At 45.7% G+C, this 19,178-nt stretch overlaps 1 protein-coding gene across 3 annotated transcripts in view; it reads right to left on the bottom strand.

The window, feature by feature from the left end:
* Positions 1-19,178, bottom strand: part of fam189a2 (family with sequence similarity 189 member A2) — an 89,112-nt gene that overhangs the window by 43,743 nt on the left and 26,191 nt on the right. For 2 of the 3 annotated variants that reach the window (XM_080188367.1, XM_080188369.1), the window contains exon 3: positions 8,029-8,139. The exons of the other annotated variant lie outside the window; for it this stretch is intronic. In XM_080188367.1, the coding sequence (XP_080044493.1) occupies positions 8,029-8,139 (111 nt within the window). The remainder of the gene's footprint in view (positions 1-8,028; positions 8,140-19,178) is intronic. 3 annotated transcript variants of the gene reach the window in all.

The raw sequence follows: 19,178 nt of genomic DNA, 5'->3' as shown, positions 1-19,178 counted from the left end.
TTAGACACAAGGGAAATGTGTGGGTCAGCAGGAGATTCAGACAATATGGACACCTAGACTGCCTTGAGGTGAAAATGGTGTTAAAATGTAAGCCTGGTGACACTAATAAATAAACTTAAAATACAATCATACAATCCCTACAGTGCAGAAGGCCATTGGATGCAATGAGTTTGCACCAACAACAATCCCACCCAGGCACTATCCCCATAACCCCAAATAGTTACCCCCCCCCAATCCCTCTAACCTGCACGTCCTGGGATGCTAAGGGGCATTTTAGCATGGCCAATCAACCAATCTTTGGAGTGTGGGAGGAAACCGGAGCACTCGGAGGAAACCCACGCAGGCACGCGGCAAACCCGGGTCCCTGGCGCTATGAGGCAGCAGTGCGAACCATTGTTCCATCTTGCCACCCTAGAAAATAGAAAGATGGTGAGATGGGGACTTCCAGTGCAGGAGATTTCTCAACCTCTGGGAGAAATGAAGGGAAGATTTATATTAAATCTTCCATTTCCCCACTTCAGGACATCCCAATGCACTTTCCAGCTAATCAATTACTTTTGAAAAGTAGGCGCTGTTGGAATGAAGAAACTATAACACCGACTGACACACACAGTGGCAATGAGATAATGACCAGATAATTGTATTTTTTTTGTAAGGTTGGTTTATTGAACACTGGCCTCGATACTAGGAAGAATATCTCCATTTACATCAAATGAAAGACTGAACGGGAACTTAATCTTTACACATTTACCAAACTTTTATTTACAGAGAGACACATAACAAACATGCACCTCCAAACCCAACTTTAGTCTGTTCCAAATTACAGCAGCACACGTGAATCCCCAGTTTATACCCATTGCCCTGAATGCAACTGAACATCTAATTAATATACAGTTAACCCCCTGTTCTGTTTCTAGACCGAGCAGCTATGTAAAGGTGACAAGCCAACCTGATTGGAACAGCTCTCCCCCTGTGGCCTGGACTCGATAGAAGACCCAATAGCACGAAGCAAAGGCAGAAAGATGTCACAAGATGGCATTCTGGAGACCCAACCCCAGCCCTGTTTATAACTGTGGCACTGCCTCTGATTCAGCTGTAACACCCAACACATTGTTACATCGGAAATGGCCAGCAGCTTGGTGAGGCGTCTGGGTTTCCTTCGGTGCTCTGGATCCCCCCCAAAGATGTGCAGGTTAGGTGGACTGACCATGCTAAATTGCCCCTTTGTGTCCCAAGATGGGTGGGTTAGAGGGATTAAGAGGGGGGGCGGGGTAAAGGCATGGAGCTACGGGGTTAGGGCCTGGGTGGAATGCTCTGTTGGATAGTCAGTGAAGACTTGATGGGCCGAATGGCCTTCTTCTGCATTTCTAAGATTCTAATGGGCTTGATGTCTATGGAGAATGATGGACAGAATGAGGAAGTTCAGTGAGGTGTTTCTCAGACAGGATCATACAATGATGCAGCACAAGATGAGGCCATTCGGCCCTCTGTGTCTGTGTATCTGTCATTGGGCTATTCCCAGTACTAATCCTTGCTCTTTTCCCCATACCACTGTAAATTATTTTCCCTTCAAGTGTTTACTTAATTCCATTTTGAAAGTTATGATTGAAACTGCCTCCACTGCCCTTTCAAGCAGCACCTTTCCAACCATAAAGATACAGGAGCAGAATTAGGCCATTCAGCCCATCCAATCTGGTCTGCCATTCATTCATGGCTGGTGTGATTCTCATCTCCATTTGCCTGCCTTCTCCCTTATCGATCCCCTTATCGATCAAGAACCTATCTATCTCTGTCTTAACGACACTCAATAACCTGACCTCCTCTGCAGCAAAGAGTTCCACAGATTGACCACCCTCTGGCTGAAGAAATTCCTCCTCATTTCGGTTTTAAAGGAGCATCCCTTCACTCTGAGGTTGTGCCCTCGAGTTCTAGTCTCTCCCACTGGTGGAAACGTCCTCTCCACGTCCACTCTATCTAGGTCAACAACTCGCTGTGCAAGAACCAATATTCTCTTGTTCCTTTGCTTCGACTAATCTTGAAACCTGAGCCAACAACTCACTATCTGCGCCTCACACGGCCTGATACTTATTTCATGTTTGTCGATGTTTAGTAACCGTGAACTTGCACTAAACCTTTTTTAAAATACTGGTTCCGTATCAACTGGACGATTGTGTCCGATTCTAGGCATTGCACTACAGGAAGAATACCTGGGTTCGATTCCCGGCTTGTCTACGTGGAGTTTGCACATTCTCCTCATGTCTGCGTGGGTTTCCTCCAGGTGCTCCGGTTTCCACCCACAGTCCAAAGATGTGTGGGTTAGGTTAATTGGCTGTGCTAAAAATTGCCCCTTAGTGTCCTGAGATGCGTTGGTTAGAGGGATTAGCGGGTAAAATATGTAGGGATATGGGGGTAGGGCCTGGGTGGGTTTGTGGTCGGTGCAGACTCGATGGGCCAAAGGGCCTCTTTCTGCACTGCAGGGTTCTATGATTCTATGAAGAATGTCAAGGCCTTGGAGAGGGTGCAGAGGAGATTTGTTATGATGGTGGCGGAGATGAGGGACTTCAGTGAATATGGAGCGACTGGAGAGGGTGGGGTTGTTCTTCCTTAGAGCACAGGAAGTAGTCTCACTACACCAGGTTAAAGTCCAACAGGTTTATTTGGTAGCACGAGCTTTCGGAGCACTGCCCCTTCATCAGGTGAGGAAGCAGATGAAGGAGCAGTGCTCCAAAAGCTCGTGTTTTTAGAGCACTAAGATTTAAGGTGAGGCATCGGAACCAAAGCTGAGGTGAAGAGAATTTGCCTTTGACTGGTGATCTGGAAGGTGCCGTCTGAAAGGGTAATGGAGGCAGGTTCAATAGCAATTTTCAAAAAGCAATTGCATAAATATTTGAAAAGGAAGACTTTGCAAAGCTATGCAAGGGTGGGTGTGCGTGCGAGAGTCATGCCCGCTGGGAGTTGGTGGGAGGCGGGGGAAGGTGTCCCATTCAGGTGAGGGGGATCCTTAGGATGGCCGGGGGTTGGAGGGGCATTGGGCGTTGGTTATTTGGGAGATGTAGGGAGTCCCATGGGTGGTCTGGGTTGGGTAGGGGGAGTCCCATGGGGTGGCCACTCTGGGTCTTTATCACGGTTACCCGGAAGTTAGAGGAGGTTTTAATTCTCCTAACTATTGAATACCCATTTGTGTAACCCTGTCACAACCCTCCAAAGTTTATGATTTCAATCACATTTTCGAATGGTTCAGAACACAGGGAAATTTCCCAGAAGAAGTTTGTGCTTCTGGATAATTACCTGTGAGGTTCTCTGGGGATGTTGGGAGGTCAGAGGTTATGACCCAACATCTCATGGTGTCCAAAAGGGAAATCCTAGTGGAACACAGCGGAAAACGGAAAAGGTCAATTCAAAAACTTTGTGAGATAGCAGCATGGCCACGATGGGCTGAATGGCCCTCCTTCTCTGCTGTATAATTCTATGTATCATTATCTGGCAACCAAACTGCTCCGTGACTCAATAAATCTGCAGTGATTAGATTACAAACACTAATCCTGCGTCACAGAGTCTTTTGAGGATCAGTCACATTGACACAATGCCAGCCAGCAGCGCAGCGATCGCCAATGAACGACATTAATACAACCACCACTTAAAACTGTATCACACAAATACTCATTTGAATTCTGTCCAATCTGATGAGATCAAGTACTCAATGGCATTACTATCGCTGAGTCCTCCACTATCAACATCCTGGGGGTTACCTCTGATCAGAAACTGAGCTGGCCCAGCCATTTAAATACTGTGCCAACCAGAGCAGATCAGGGAATTTGGGTGAGTAACTCACCTCCTGACCCCCCCCCCCTAAAGTCTGTCCACATACACACATCAGGAGTGTGATGGGATACTCTCCATTTGCCTGGATGAGTGCAGCTCCAACAATACTCGAGAAACTTTGACGTCATCCAGTGTAAAGCAGCCCGATTGACAGGTACCCCCCTCGAGTGCCTCAAACATTCACCCTCTCTACCACCAACGCACAGCACGCACCATCGACAAGATGCACTGCAGCAATTCATCCAGCTTCCTCAGTGACACCTTCCAGAACCCGTAACTTCTGCCACCTAGAAGAACAAGGCCAGCAGACACATGGAAACACCATCACCTGCAGGTTCCCCTCCAAGCTGTACACCATCCAGACTTCATACTATATCCTTCACTGTCATTGAGTCAAAATCTTGGAACTTCTTCCCCAACAGCACTGTGGGTGGACCTACACAGCATGGGCTGCAGCGGTTCAAGAAGGCCACTCACCACCACCTTCTCAAGGGGCAATTAGGGATGAGTAACAATGAGAGTCGGCTAGGGCTTCAGGTGGGTCATGCCCGCTGGGAGTTAGTGGGAGGCAGGGGAAGGTGTCCCATGCAGGTGGGGGGAATCTTCAGGATGGTCGGGGATTGGGGGGACATTGGAGGTTGGTTATTTGGGAGATGTAGGGAGTCCCATGGGTGGTCTGGGTTTGGTAGGGGGAGTCCCATGGGGTGGCCAATCTGGGTCTTTATCAATGGTTACCCAGAAGTTAGAGGAGGTTTTAATTCTTCTAAATATTGAATACCCAATTGTGTAAGCCTGTCATAACCCTCCAAAGTTTATGATTTCAATCACATTTTCAAATGGTTCAGAACACAGGGAAATTTCCCACAAGAAGTTTGTGCTTCTGGGTAATTAGCTGTGAGGTTCTCTGGGGATGGTGGGAGGTCAGAGGTTATGACCCAACATCTCATGGTGTCCAAAAGGGAAATCCTAGTGGAACACAGCAGAGAACGGCAAGGTCAAACAGGCAGACAAATGTTGCTATCTAGGAAGCATGGAAAGTGGGACTAAGAAGTTAGACACAGAATTGGAATGATCAAAGGATATTCCCAAAAATGAAAAGGATTCCAATCAACTCAAAATTAGCCTTAAAAGCAAAGCTGAGATCTTTTATTTATTTATCGGCTGGGGTATCGCAGGCAGGGCCAGCAACTATTGCCCTTGAACTGAGTGGCTGGCAACATGTAGGCCAGGCCCAGTAAGGAAGGCAGATTTCCTTCCCTGAGGGACATTAGTGAACCAGAATTGACAATGGGTTCATGCACGTCATTAGACTTGTTAAATCCAGATGTATTTTGTTTTTCACCATCTGCCATGATGGGATTTGAACCTGAGTCCCTCGAGCATTCCCCTACACCTCTGGATTACTCAGTAATAATAACACCAAGGCCTAGACTCTGATGTACATGGCAATATTTCACAATTCGCATGATGCAAAACTTCGAGGTATTCATAAAATCCCTACAGTTCAGAAGAAGGCCATTCAGCCCATCGAGTCTGCATTGACTCTCCGACAGAACATTTTCCCCAGGCCCTATCCCCATAACCCTGCATGTTTACCCAGCTAATCCTCATAACCTACACATCTTTGGACACCAAGGGACAATTTAGCATGGCCAATTCACCTAACCAGCACATGTTTAAGATTGTGGGAGGAAACCGGAGCCCCTGGTGGAAGTCCACCAGACACGGGGAGAACATACAAACTCCGCACAGACTGATTCACACAGCGAGTGGTTAGGATCTGGAATGCACTGTCTGACAGTGTGGTGGAGACTGATTCACACAGCGAGTGGTTAGGATCTGTCCGAGACTGTGGTGGAAACAGATTCACACAGAATAGGCACCGGAGTGTGGCAACGAGGAGATTTTCACAGTAACTTCACTGCTATGTTAACGTAAATCTACTTTTGACTAATAAACTTTAAACTTTAAAATCTCGTGTTAAGAAAGCCCACCAATGCCTCAACTTTCTCAGGAGACTAAGGGAATTTGGCATGTCCACTAAAACTCTCACTAACTTTTACAGATGCACCATGAAAAGCATCCTTTCTGGTTGTATAACAGCTTGGTGTGGGCTCCTGCTCTGCCCAAGACTGCAAGAAAGTACAAAGGGTCATGAACATAGCCCAATCCATCACACAAACCAGCCTCCCTTCCATTGACTCTGTCTACACTTCATGCTGCCTTGGCAAAGCAGCCAGCATAATCAAGGACCCAGCGCACCCCGGACATTCTCTCTTCCACTTTCTTCCATCGGGGAAAAGATACAAAAGTCTGAGGTCACGTACCAACCGACTCAAGAACAGCTTCTTCCCTGCTGCCATCAGACTTTTGAATGGATGTACCTTGCATTAAGTTGAACTTTCTCTACACCCTCGCTATGACTGTAACACTACATTCTGCACTCCTTTCCTTCTCTATGAACAGTATGCTTTGTATAGCTTGTAAGAAACAATACTTTTTGCTGTATGTTAATACATGTGACAATAATAAATCAAATCAAATCATGAAGCTCTTTAGAACCTGCCTCTTCGACAAAGGTTTTGGTGTCATGTTCGAATATCTCCTTTAATAGCTCGATGTTGAATTTTATTTGATAAAACTCCTTAGAAATGAATTGGGATGTTTGGCAACATGAAGGAAGCTATATAAATGCAATTAATTTTTAATGTCAAGTAACATCAGCTAAGCTCCTCACGAGGTATTGCAAGGTTCCAATCCTGTTATATTCCTCCAGGGAAATGGAATTAAACACTGGGTATATTTTTAATTGTTGAGGGAGTCGGGAAGTCTATCTTATTGACTCATACGTCAAAAAGTGGACGATTAGAGGCCGTGCTCCCTCCTGCTTGGAGCTCTGACTAATAGACTGGGAGTGTCATTCAAAGGCACGCCCAAAGTAATTCTGTGACCTTGGATGGGCTGGATTTTACAGGGCTCCTTCAACCCTGCTCTGACCCCCACCCTGGTTAAAGAGGGGAGCCCACCCATGGAAAGAACATTTCCCCCCCTTGTCACTCGCTGGCCATTCGGCCATTACTAGGCTGGAGGGGATTTCAGCCCCTCAGGGAGAGGAAGCGCCACCTCGGAGAGAGAGCTATCGACCAATCGAATGGCTGGCAACCCTGTGCTCTCAGTAGCTCCATCAGGGCACGCTGTGTCCATCAGGGCACACAGTGTCCATCAGGGCACACTGGTCACTGGGTCACCAAGTTCTGCACACATGAGGACGGCCTCAACCGGGATCTTGGGTTCATGTCACACTATCTCTAACCCCCGCGATTTGCCTGGGCTTGTAAAATCTCACTGTCCTGTCTGGAGACAATACACATCTCTTTAACCTGTGCTATCTCCACTCACCTTGTCTGCATCTTTAAGACTTGAATAGCAGGTTAGCTGTAAAGACATGCATTCTAATCAGTATTCTGTAAACTGTGTGTGACTTTATATGCCCTTCTCTGATCAGAACCTTCCACACACCTGACGAGGGAACACCGTTTCCGAAAGCTTGTGGGATTACTATCAAATAAACTGGTTGGACTCTAACCCGATGTTGTGAGACTTCTTACTGTGTTCACCCCAGTCCAACGCCAGCATCTCTACATCAGCACTGCTGGGATAACAGGCAGTCCCCAGAAGAGATTTCATAGAGTCACGGAATCCCAACAGTGCAGGAGGAGGCCATTTGGCCCATTGAGTCTGCACCAACCACAATCCCACACAGACCTTAACCCTGTACCCCATGTATTTATCTTGCTAATCCTTTTCACATTAAGAGGCAATCAACCTAAACTGCACATCTTTGGAGTGTGGGAGAAAACCAGAGCACCCAGAGGAAACCCATGCAGACACGGGGAGAATGTGCAAACTCCACACAGACAGTGACCCAAGGCAGGGTTAAGGATTGGGGGGCATGATTTGAGAGGTCAGAGGTGACAGTTGAGGATGTACGACTTTGGTTGGGAAGGAAGGGGTTCCCCATCTTATTCAATTTGGCTTGCAGTTGTTCAAAGGTACACTTAATGTTTACAAGTCATTCCCAAGAGCTGGCTCCACTATCAGAGTCTTATCAATCACGCCCTCCACCCACGCAATGCACCCCCCCCACCCACCCCGCCTCCCCCAACCTGGCTGCTAATCAGTAAGAGACAACCCCGCCATACTCACCAGCTCACAGTCCACAATGCCAGACACAAACTGAGCACTCTGGCACGAGAGGACAAATCCAGCCAAGTTCAGGAGCACACAGACAACGGACAGCAAGATGAACAGGTTTACCTAGAGCAAGAGAAGATACCAATCAACAAAGGGCCACTCGCCCATCAGGCTGGCACAACACAACGCGGATATCCAGGTACCCCTGTGAAAGGGGTATCAGCGGGCAGCTGCCAAAAGACGGGGGACTGGCTGGGGCTGTGTGGTGATCTAGTGGAGATCTTCAAAAGTACAGAGAGGTTTGACTAGATGGGAAGATGTGTTCATTTGTTGGGGGGGGTGACCAGAATTTTGGATCATCAATACAAAATAGCCAATAATAAATCCAATAGGGAATTCAGGAGAATCCTTGTCTGAGGAAGGATGTCCTTGCTATAGAGGGAATGCAGTGGAGGTTTACCAGGCTGGAATGGCAGGTCTGTCATATGAGAGACTAAATCAGTTAGGATTATATTCACTGGAGTTTAGAAGAGTGAGAGGGGATCTCGTAGAAACTTATAAAATTCGAACAGGGTTAGACAGGGTAGATTCTGAAGGAATGTTCCCAATGGTGGGGGATTCAGAACTGGGGGGGGGGGGTCATAGTTTGAGGATAAGGGGGTAAACCTTTTAGAACTGAGTTGAGGAGAAATTTCTTCACCCAGAGGGTGGTGAATGTGTGGAATTCACTCCCACAGAAAGCAGCTGAGGTGAAAAATGTTGTGAGATTTCAGGAAGAAATTAGATATCGCTCTTGGTGCTAAAGGGATCAAGGGATATGGGGGGAAGGGGGGATCAGGATATTTAATTCAATGATCAGCCAAGATCAAAATGAATGGCAGAGTAGGCTCAAAGGACCAAATGGGCTACTCCTGCTTCTCATTTCTATGTTAGAAGAAACTTCTTTATCCAGAAAGAGTGGAGAGAATGTGGAACTCACTCCAATGGGGAGTGGGGAGAATGCAGATCTTGCTCCCACAGGGAGTGCTTGAGGAGGAAGCTGGATAGACATGAGGGGGAACGGAATAGAAGGATTTGCTGTTGGGCGACAGAAAGAAGAGTGGAAGGAGATTCACGCGGAGAATAAAGACCAGCATGGGGCAGTTGGGCCAAATGGCCTGTTCCTGAGCTGCGAATCCAATGTACGCGTGGGACAGCATCAGGGAACCTCAGTCATTGAAACTGCAGAACTCAAGAGGGACTTGGAGAGTGAAGGTGATGGCGATTGGAAAGGCAGACTGGACTCTCAGAAATGTGAAACGACAGCAGCGGAAATCACAGACTAATTTTAGACAAAAATGTGCTCAGCTTGAGTAGCTTTGAGTCAAAGTTCACCAAACTCTCAGGAGGGGCAAAGAGCAAAGGATACACTAACCAAAATTACTAACTAAAGCTTAAGAAAATGTTTCATGCAAACAAAATATTCAACAGTTGAAAAATTCCACAATGTTTCTTACTCTGATTAAATAAATAGCTCATTGAGTTTTCTGTTTACCCATTCACATAAACACAGAGTTGGTTCAACGCATATATGCCCTCTCGTCACAAATGCCAACCATCAGAATTTCACACTGACTGTGAGCATGTCAACACTCACTGGCAGCTATTGCCATAACCCGTCCTGTTCCGAACCCCAATCAATCCATACTGGGGACTCTCACAGCTTAACTCCCAGATTGAGTGAGGGTTCAGCAATCTCTACTCAACACAGGGACACCTCCACAAACACAGGTCCCTGCCAACATTACACAGAGATCACAACTGCTGCCATTAATACACGCAAAGGGACTTGCAAACACACACACATATATACACAGAAACATGCAAACAAACACACAGACACACACGAGCACACAGGCATGTAAACACATACACATGCGCATAGGAACATGCAAACACACAGACACACACACAAGCAGAGACATGTAAACACGCACACATGCACAGAGACATGTAAACACACACAGACACATAAGCACAGAGACTGTAAACACACACACGCATGTACAGAGACATATAAAGACACACAGACACATAAGGACAGAGACATGTAAACGCACACATACACAGACATATACAAATGAGTACACATACACAAGAATACACCAACAGGATAACACACTCACACAGACTGTACACATATACAAACGCACCTATCCCTGACCTTCTATCTTGCTCCACCTGCTCTGCCCCTCTGGAATGATATAAAATCTATCAGGTCTCCCTCACTTTAACTCTGAAGAAGAGTCATACTGGACTTGAAAACATTAACTCTGTTTCTCTCTCCGCAGATACTGCCACACCTGCCGGGTCTCCAGCATTTTCTGTTTTTATTTCCGATTTCCAGCATTGTTTTTATGAAATATTCCAATATCAGTAGGAGCATTTAGTTTCTCACTTTAGCCAGAATCTAAAATATAACTGACTCAGAAATGGAACCAGGTCTAACAGTTAGTGGTGGAGGAATCGGTAACAAGAAGGAAAAAAAAGCATTGAATCAGAAACTACAGATAAATCCATAGTCTTGCATACTGAGTTATTCATCACCTCAGCAATGCAAACCTGTGGGTGGCACAGTGGCACAATGGTTAGCACTGTTGCTTCACAACACCAGGGACTCAGGTTCGATTCCAGCCTTAGGTCACTGTCTGTGTGGAGTCTGCACATTCTCCCCATGTCTGCGTGGGTTTCCTCCGGGTGCTCTGGTTTCCTCCCACAATCTGAAAGGCCATGCTAAATTCTCCCTCAGTGTACCTGAACAGGCGCCCGCAATGTGGCGACTGGGGGATTTTCACAGTAACTTCATTGCAGTGTTAACGTAACCCTACTTGTGACACTAATAAATAAACTTTAAAACTAAAAAACTGCTAATACCATGAAGCATTGATTAGTTAGCTAATGGGAGGTAACATAATAGATTCACAGAATAATATTAACCAACCAAATTTAAGTATCTAAGTCCCTCCACATCCTTGTTGCTCCCTCTCCCTATAACCTCTTCAATCATCCTCACCTCTTCCAATAACTCATAGAGTTTCAGAAGGGATACCTTAATTATCAGGCGTGTTTCATTGGCCCACCTTCCATAAACATTCACTTCCTCCACCACCCATTCACAGCAATAGCCGTACGCACCATCTACATGATTCAATGCAGTAACTCACCAAACCTCCTTCAACAGCACTTCCTAACCTCTGACCTCTCCCACTTGGAAAGACAAGGGCAGCAGGTGCATGGGAACCTGTATGTTCCCCCCCCAAGCCACACATCATCCTCACTTGGGAAAGCTCAGCTTTCTGCTTCAGCTCATCTCTTTCAATGTCCCTCCCAGCCATCAGCCTCCAGAGGTCACAGCCATCAGTGCGCGGCCAAGTTCCCCTCCAATTCGATTTTCAAGTTTGCTGATGACACCACCGTAGTGGGTCCGACCTCAAACAATGACGAGACAGAGAACAGGAATGAGATAGAGAATCTGGTGAACTGGCACGGTGACAATAATCTCTCCCTCAATGTCAACAAAACGAAGGAGATTGTCATTGACTTCAAGAATGTAAAGGAGAACATGTCCCTGTCTACATCAACGGGGACAAAGCAGAAATGGTCTGAGAGCTTCAAATCTTTAGGTGTCCAGATCACCAACAACCTGTCCTGGTTCCCTTACACCAACACTAAAAGAAAGCACTCCAACGCCTCTACTTTCTCAGAAGACTAAGGAAATTTGACATGTCAGCTACGACTCTCACCAACTTTTACAGATGTACCATAGAAAGCATTCTTTCTGGTTGTATCACAGTTTGGTATGGGCTCCTGCTCTGCCCAAGACCACAAGGAACGAACAGAGGGGAGTACGGTAGGATGAGAGAAGAATTGGCGAATGTTGACTGAGGGAACACGTTGGAAGGTAGGTCTGCTGAGGAGCAGTGGAGGATCTTTAAGGAGATCTTCCTTGGTGCTCAGCAGGAATTTATTCCGATGGTTAAAAAGTACCGTAGGAGGAGAGGTAATAAGCCGTGGATAACGAAGGAGGTGAAGGAAAGTGTTAAATTAAAAGCGGAGGCGTTTAGAGTAGCTAAGAGTAGTGGGCGAGAAGAGGATAGGGAGAGGTTTAAATGTCAACAAAGATTGACAAAGAAGTTGATAAAGAAGGGTAGGAGAAACTATGAAGCTGGGCTAGTGCTTAATATAAAAAAGGATAGCAAGAGTTTTTATAAATATATAAAAAGGAAGAGGCTGGCTAGGGTGAACGTTGGACCTTTAGAGGATGAGAAGGGGGACTTAGTGGTAGGGGATGGGGAAATGGCTGAGGTCTTGAATAACTTTTTTGTTTCTGTCTTCACGGAGGAAGACGTGAATAATTTGCTGGGTGTTAGCGATGGAAAGGTGGTAGGACTGGAGGGTCTCGATGACATTATTGTTACTAGAGAGGCGGTGCTCAACAGACTGGAGGGACTGATTGTGGACAAGTCCCCAGGACCAGATGGAATGCATCCGAGGGTTCTGAAAGAAATGGCGGAGGTGATAGTGGATGCCTTGGTGGTTATTTTCCAGACGTCGCTGGATTCCGGGGAAGTGCCGGAAGATTGGAAAGCGGCTAATGTTACGCCGTTGTTTAAGAAGGGTGCCAGGCAAAAGGCAGGGAATTATAGGCCGGTTAGTTTAACGTCTGTTGTGGGTAAAATGTTAGAATCCGTCATCAAGGAGGAAATAGCGAGGCATCTTGAGGGGAATTGCTTGATAGAGCAGACGCAGCACGGTTTCGTTAAGGGGAAGTCGTGTCTGACAAATTTATTGGAGTTCTATGAGGATGTGTCTAGGGCGGTGGATAGAGGAGAGCTGGTGGATGTGGTCTTTCTTGATTTTCAGAAGGCGTTTGACAAGGTACCTCACAAGAGGTTATTGCAGAAGGTAAGGGGGCATGGAGTTGGGGGTAGGGTGTTAGCGTGGATAGAGGATTGGTTGTCAAATAGGAGGCAGAGAGTGGGGGTTAATGGGTGCTATTCGGATTGGCGGTTGGTGACTAGTGGAGTGCCCCAGGGGTCGGTGCTGGGGCCTCAGCTATTTACCATTTATATAGATGATCTGGAGGAGGGAACCGAGTGTAGGGTGTCGAAATTTGCTGATGACACCAAGATTGGTGGAAGGGCAAATTGCGCGGAGGGTGTGGAGAGTCTGCAGAAGGATCTAGATAGGCTGGGCGAATGGGCCAGGAAATGGCAAATGGAATTTAATGTTGGCAAGTGCGAGGTGGTCCACTTTGGCAGGAATAATGGTAGGAAGGACTATTACTTACAGGGCGAAAAACTGCAGCAGGCGACGGTGCAGAGGGACCTCGGGGTCCTTGTGCATGAGTCGCAAAAACCCAGCTTGCAGGTGCAGCAGGTGGTCAGGAAGGCGAATGGGATGCTGGCCTTCATAGCGAGGGGGATTGAATATAAAAGTAAGGAGGTCTTGCTGCAGCTGTATAGGGCATTGGTGAGGCCGCAGCTGGAGTACTGTGTGTAGTTTTGGTCGCCGTACTTACGCAAGGATATTTTGGCCTTGGAGGGAGTGCAGAGGAGGTTCACTAGGCTGATACCGGAGTTGAGGGGGTTGAGCTATGAGGAGAGGCTGAATAAACTGGGCTTGTACTCGTTAGAGTTTAGAAGAATGAGGGGAGATCTCATTGAGACGTATAAGATGATGAATGGGATGGATAGGATAGAGGTGGAGAGGCTCCTCCCGCTCAGAAAGGACAGTAGGACTAGGGGGCACAGCCTCAAGATAAAGGGGGGGCGGTTTAGAACGGAGTTGAGGAGGAACTTCTTCACTCAAAGGGTGGTGAATCTCTGGAATTCTCTGCCCGTTGAGGTGGTGGAGGCTGCCTCGCTAAATATTTTTAAGACGTGGGTTGATGGGTTTTTGATAAGCGAGGGGATTAAGGGTTATGGGGAGAGGGCGGGAATGTGGAACTGAGACACGACAGATCAGCCATGATCTTATTGAATGGCGGGGCAGGCTCGAAGGGCTGGATGGCCTACTCCTGCTCCTATTTCTTATGTTCTTATGTTATGAATGTAGCCCAATCCATCACGCAAACCAGCCTCCCATCCACTGACTCTGTCTACATTTCCCGCTGCCTTGGAAAAGCAGCCAGCATAATTAAGGATCCCATGCACCCTGGACATTCTCTCTTCCACATTTTTCCGTTGGGAAAAAAATACGAAAGTCTGACGTCATGTACCAACCAACTCAAGAACAGCTTCTTCCCTGCTGCTGTCAGACTTTTGAATGGATCTACCTCGCATTAAGTTGATCTTTCCCTACACCCTAGCTATGACTGTAACACTACATTCTGCACTCTCTTCTTTCCTTTTCTATGAACGGTATGCTTTGTCTGTATGGAGGGCGAGAAACAATACTTTTCACTGTATACTAATACATGTGACAATAATGAATCAAATCAAACTAAATCAAATCAAATCAAAATCTGTCTCCCAGTTGTCTGGGTCAGTGTCCACCATAATGCTAACTGGTATCCTTGTAGAGGAAGTAAAGATGCCCAGGAGGCTGTGACCAGTGGCCAATTCACCGTACAGAAGATCTTTGGGTACATGGTCATCATCCATCAGATGAGCATGGGTGAGTTAGTGCAGACATCACTGGTTTAGTAATGAGTGTACACTGATGGAATGAGCACACTCCAAGACCTCTGAGTTCATGGCCTTGTCCTGACAAGAGATACTAAGGATTTATCTGAGACAGCGAAGGTGGAAATTGTCCCAGCTTTTCTCCTGCCTAGCATAAAAGACTGGCATTCAGGTACAGCCTTTTCATTCAAAAAACTAATAGAATGTTATTGCGAGGAGAATTGAATGTAAAAGATAGCGAGATTGTCCTTTAGTTATACAGGTGAGACCAATCTGGAATACTGAGTGCAGTATTGGTCACCTTATTAGTGTAGAACGTAAAAATGTTGAAAGACTGCCACATTTCCGACATTACAACAGCGAGCACACTTTACCACAGCACATCATTGGCTGTAAAGTGCTTTGGGATGTCCTATGGTGGTGAAGGGTGCTATGCAAATTCAATACCTTTGTGTGTTACTGTGCTGTGAGATGAAGAGTGTCATTGGATGAAAGGGTGCAAGGTGAGAGTCTGTGTTCACGAGGCCCCCCCACCCCCCCCCAAATATTAAATCAGAAACTGCCTCAAATCGAGCTTTGGTTTCAAAGTATTTTTCACTGTCAATTATTTCAGAAGCTTTGGTGACCACAACTGAATAAACTTCATGAGCCAACAAAAACACACCCTGCATTCCGAGGTCAAGAGTCTCATTTTGACTCCATTGCCAGCAAGAGGTTCAATCATTAACCACAACAACATAGCTTCGTGCTGAAAGTGGAGGAAGCCCCACTTCATATCTGTTCACTAACAGTTGGTTTATCTTTCCCAGAAAGATGGAAAATTTTACATTCATGTTGCACCTTTCAGCAGCTCAGCACATCGCAAAGGACTTCTCAACCTTTGCAGCATTTCTGACATTGAGGCCTGGGCAGTAGGCCTCACCACACAACGCTGTCCATCCGCTCGCTGCCTGATGTCCAGTCACAAATCACCAGGTGGCTGCCCTGGTTCATGAAACATTAATGAAACTTGGCCATCGAAGGCCACAGAGTTCCAGCATCATGAAGGCACAGGAGGAGGATATCTAACCACTGAGTCCAAGCTGAAGGCATTCTGCAGATACTGGGGGGGGGGGGTGAAGCTGGTGGTTAGTATCTAACAGGCGGTAGAAAAATCAACTACAAAACAGGCTTCCAATTCACAATCGTCCCATTGTGAGCGATCTAATTTCCACCCAATCCCCTTCCAATGACTTACAAAACTGCACGGCACAAAACAACTCCTTTCAGTCCATCCTACACTGCACAGAAAGACTCCATTCAATCCATCCTACACTGCACAGAGAGACTCCATTCAATCCATCCTACACAGCACAGAGAGACTCCATTCAGCCCATCCTTTCTATGAGAGAACAATAATTACTGCTCTTTGCCCTGTGAATATTTTTCTTTTCAAATTTTTTATCCAATTCTCTTTTGAAAGTTCCGACTGTTTCCACTGCTCTTTCAGGCAGCACCTTCTGGGTCACTGTGTAACTTTCTCCCCTTCATCTCCCCAGTGTCAACTTCTCCGAATGCTTACGAATAAATTTTCAGAACGGCAAACAAACAGATGTGGGAGGCATATTCCCTTTTATTCTCTCTAAACCTAATGGGCACCGTTAATCAGATTAAACATAAACCTTCTCTAGTGTTGAAAGGAAGGAGATGGTTACCGAGGCTGTCCAGCTTGTTTTCAGAGATTGGATCTCTCCGTATGAACACTTGTCACTTCCAGACAGCATCTTACAACCTTGACTGATCATCTTAAATTGGTTGTCAGTGTAAGGTTTAGGCACACTCATGATTGTTTATCAAGTGCTGCCCCATAACAGAATCAAATCTAATAGCGGGCACTTAGTTTTGGGTTGAACAAACGTGAGTTGATTGAGTGCAGTCTGTATAAAAGTGACTTCTACACTCTCATCACCCTCTGGGAGAGAAACACTCCTCATCGGAGTTATTAGTAATTACTCCCTCAATCCACTCTCTCCTACAATCTTCGTTGCCTATCAAACCTGTTCATCATTCTAAAAACCTCCATCCTATCAGACCATCCCCAGTGAAAAAAAAGTTTAAAAATTGATCGTTGATTTGATTTGATTTATTATTGTCACATGTATTAGTATACAGTGAAAAGCATTGTTTCTTGCACACCATTCATAGAGAAGGAAAGGAGAGATTGCAGAATGTAGTGCTACAGTCATAGCTAGTGTGTAGAAAAAGATCAAATTAGTGCGAGGTAGGTCCATTCAAAAGTCTGACGGCAGCAGGGAAGAAGCTGTTCTTGAGTCGGTTGGTACGTGACCTCAGACTTTTGTATCTTTTTCCTGACGGAAGAAGGTGGAAGAGAGAATGTCCGGGGTGTGTGGGGTCCTTAATTATGCTGGCTGCTTTTCTGAGACAGTGGGAAGTGTAGACAGAGTCAATGGATGAGAGGCTGGGATTGGGTGACAGATTGGGTTACATTCATAATCTTTTGTAGTTTCTTGCCCAGTGAGAGGCAATTTTATTTTTGATACAACTCATTTAAATTCACCTATTCCCCATACTAAACCTGTTAATTGAATCTGGGCCAAGAAAACTTCGAGGTGTCTTTTTAAAGTTTATTTATTAGTGTCACAAGTAGGCTTGCATTAACACTGCAATGAAGCTACTGTGAAAAGTTACTTTTATTGCCCAGATGAGGTCTATTTGATGGAGTGGACCTGTTGGAATTGGACAATAATTAAGGAGCTTTTATCAAACAGCAGAGGATTAACAGGTATGGAAGGTGTACATCACAACTGTCACCTCAAAGTTACAGAGCTTGCATTGATTCTTTAGCTTGTTAAAGTTAGACTGTATCCTATTCCTGACCATGCGATAATAACCTGGTTTAGTTGTGTGGTCTACAATGCAAGAGTAGCTAGAAAGGTTGCTGTACCCCTCTGGAGCGTGGCTGAATCCTAGCCAGGATATTTGCATCCATCTTTACTGCCCTTTCACACAGGGCAGTCTACTGCTAAATCTGGTCCATCACTCAATAGTGGCTCAGCAGATAGTGCTCTTACCTTTCGGTCATGGGTTCAAATCCCACTCCTGAGACTTCAGCACCAGATTTGAACTTGGCATTCCCAGTGCAATACTAATGATATCTTGCACTAGCTTCTAGACAAAACATTAAGGAGTGACTTAATAGGGTAGTGGTAATGTTCCTGGACAAGAAGCCCAGGCTAATGCTCTGGGGACAAGGGTTCAAATCTCACCACGCTGCTGAGATAGTAATTCAATTAATTAACTTGAAAGCTAGTTTCAGGGTTAACATCAAGCTACCTACCTTATAATAAGTTGGTATTTCTCTACACCCTAGCTATGACTATAACACTACATTCTGCACCCACTCCTTTCCTTCTCCCTTATGTACTCTATGAATGGTATGTGTTGTCCATATAGCACGCAAGAAATACTTTTCACTGCTTCCCAAAACATGTGATAATAATAAATCGAATCAAAGCTTCAGATCAAGCCCAAGATGGGGTGCAATGAATTATCTTGTCAGCTTAGGTCTTGTCTGTTTCTCTTGTGGGGGTCATGAATTGGATTCAATTGGATTTTGAATTTGGTTTTTGGAGTAAGCAAGGAATGGATTCGGATTTGCCCAGTCCACCCTGCTCGTTGGCTTTGGAGCTTTAAGGATGGAGTAAAAAAATTAAATAAAAGAAAAACTATCATTGTTCAAAACTCAGGGAAGGAAATCTGCCGTCCTTACCTGGTCTGACCTACATGTGACTCCAGAGCCACAGCAACATGGTTCACTCTTAATTGCCCTCTGAAATGGCCCAACAAGCCACTCAGTTCCCAGGGATCTCAGGGAAGGGCCAGAAGGAATAAACAGTAGAATGGGAAATTAAGAATACTGATCTGAACCGTTCTTCTCCTTCTGAGGGGCCTCGCCAGCAACAGCCACATTCCCGGAAATAATTTTTTAAAAACTTAAACCGAGGACCGGGTTGGTACAAAAGATCCCATGGCACTATTCCAACGGAAGGTCTGTCTGATGTCCCAGCCAACATGCAACTTCAACCAGCATCACTGCGAAACAGACTATCCGATCATTAACTTATTATTGCAGTTCGTGGGCTCTTGCTGTGCACTAACTGGCTGCTGTGTTTGCTATTTAACAACAGTGACTACACTTTGACGTTTCATCAGCGCTTTGGGATATCCTGAGGTCATGCAAGGTGTTACAGAGATGCAAGCTTTATTTAGGCCTTCCAGAACCCCATCTTAACCATCCAGAATGGATACATGTAGCAAACAATTTCCTTTACCAGAGGCAAACACTTTGGAAAACAGCTGTCCATTTTAGTAGACTTTTGTTTATTAAAATAGGCAAAGTCGGTCGTTATTGGCCAAAGGCTTCCCACATTCCCAGCGTGTTGGCCTGGAATCAGGCACAGATCCCATGCTGATCTCCTTACAGAGATCTCTTGCATC

This window comes from Carcharhinus amblyrhynchos, chromosome 5 (genome assembly GCF_965287045.1).
Source record: "Carcharhinus amblyrhynchos chromosome 5, sCarAmb.v2.hapA, whole genome shotgun sequence".
NCBI classification, from domain to species: Eukaryota; Metazoa; Chordata; class Chondrichthyes; order Carcharhiniformes; family Carcharhinidae; genus Carcharhinus; species Carcharhinus amblyrhynchos.
Note: the sequence above shows the minus strand (reverse complement) of the source record. Positions and strands in the feature narration are given on the sequence as shown.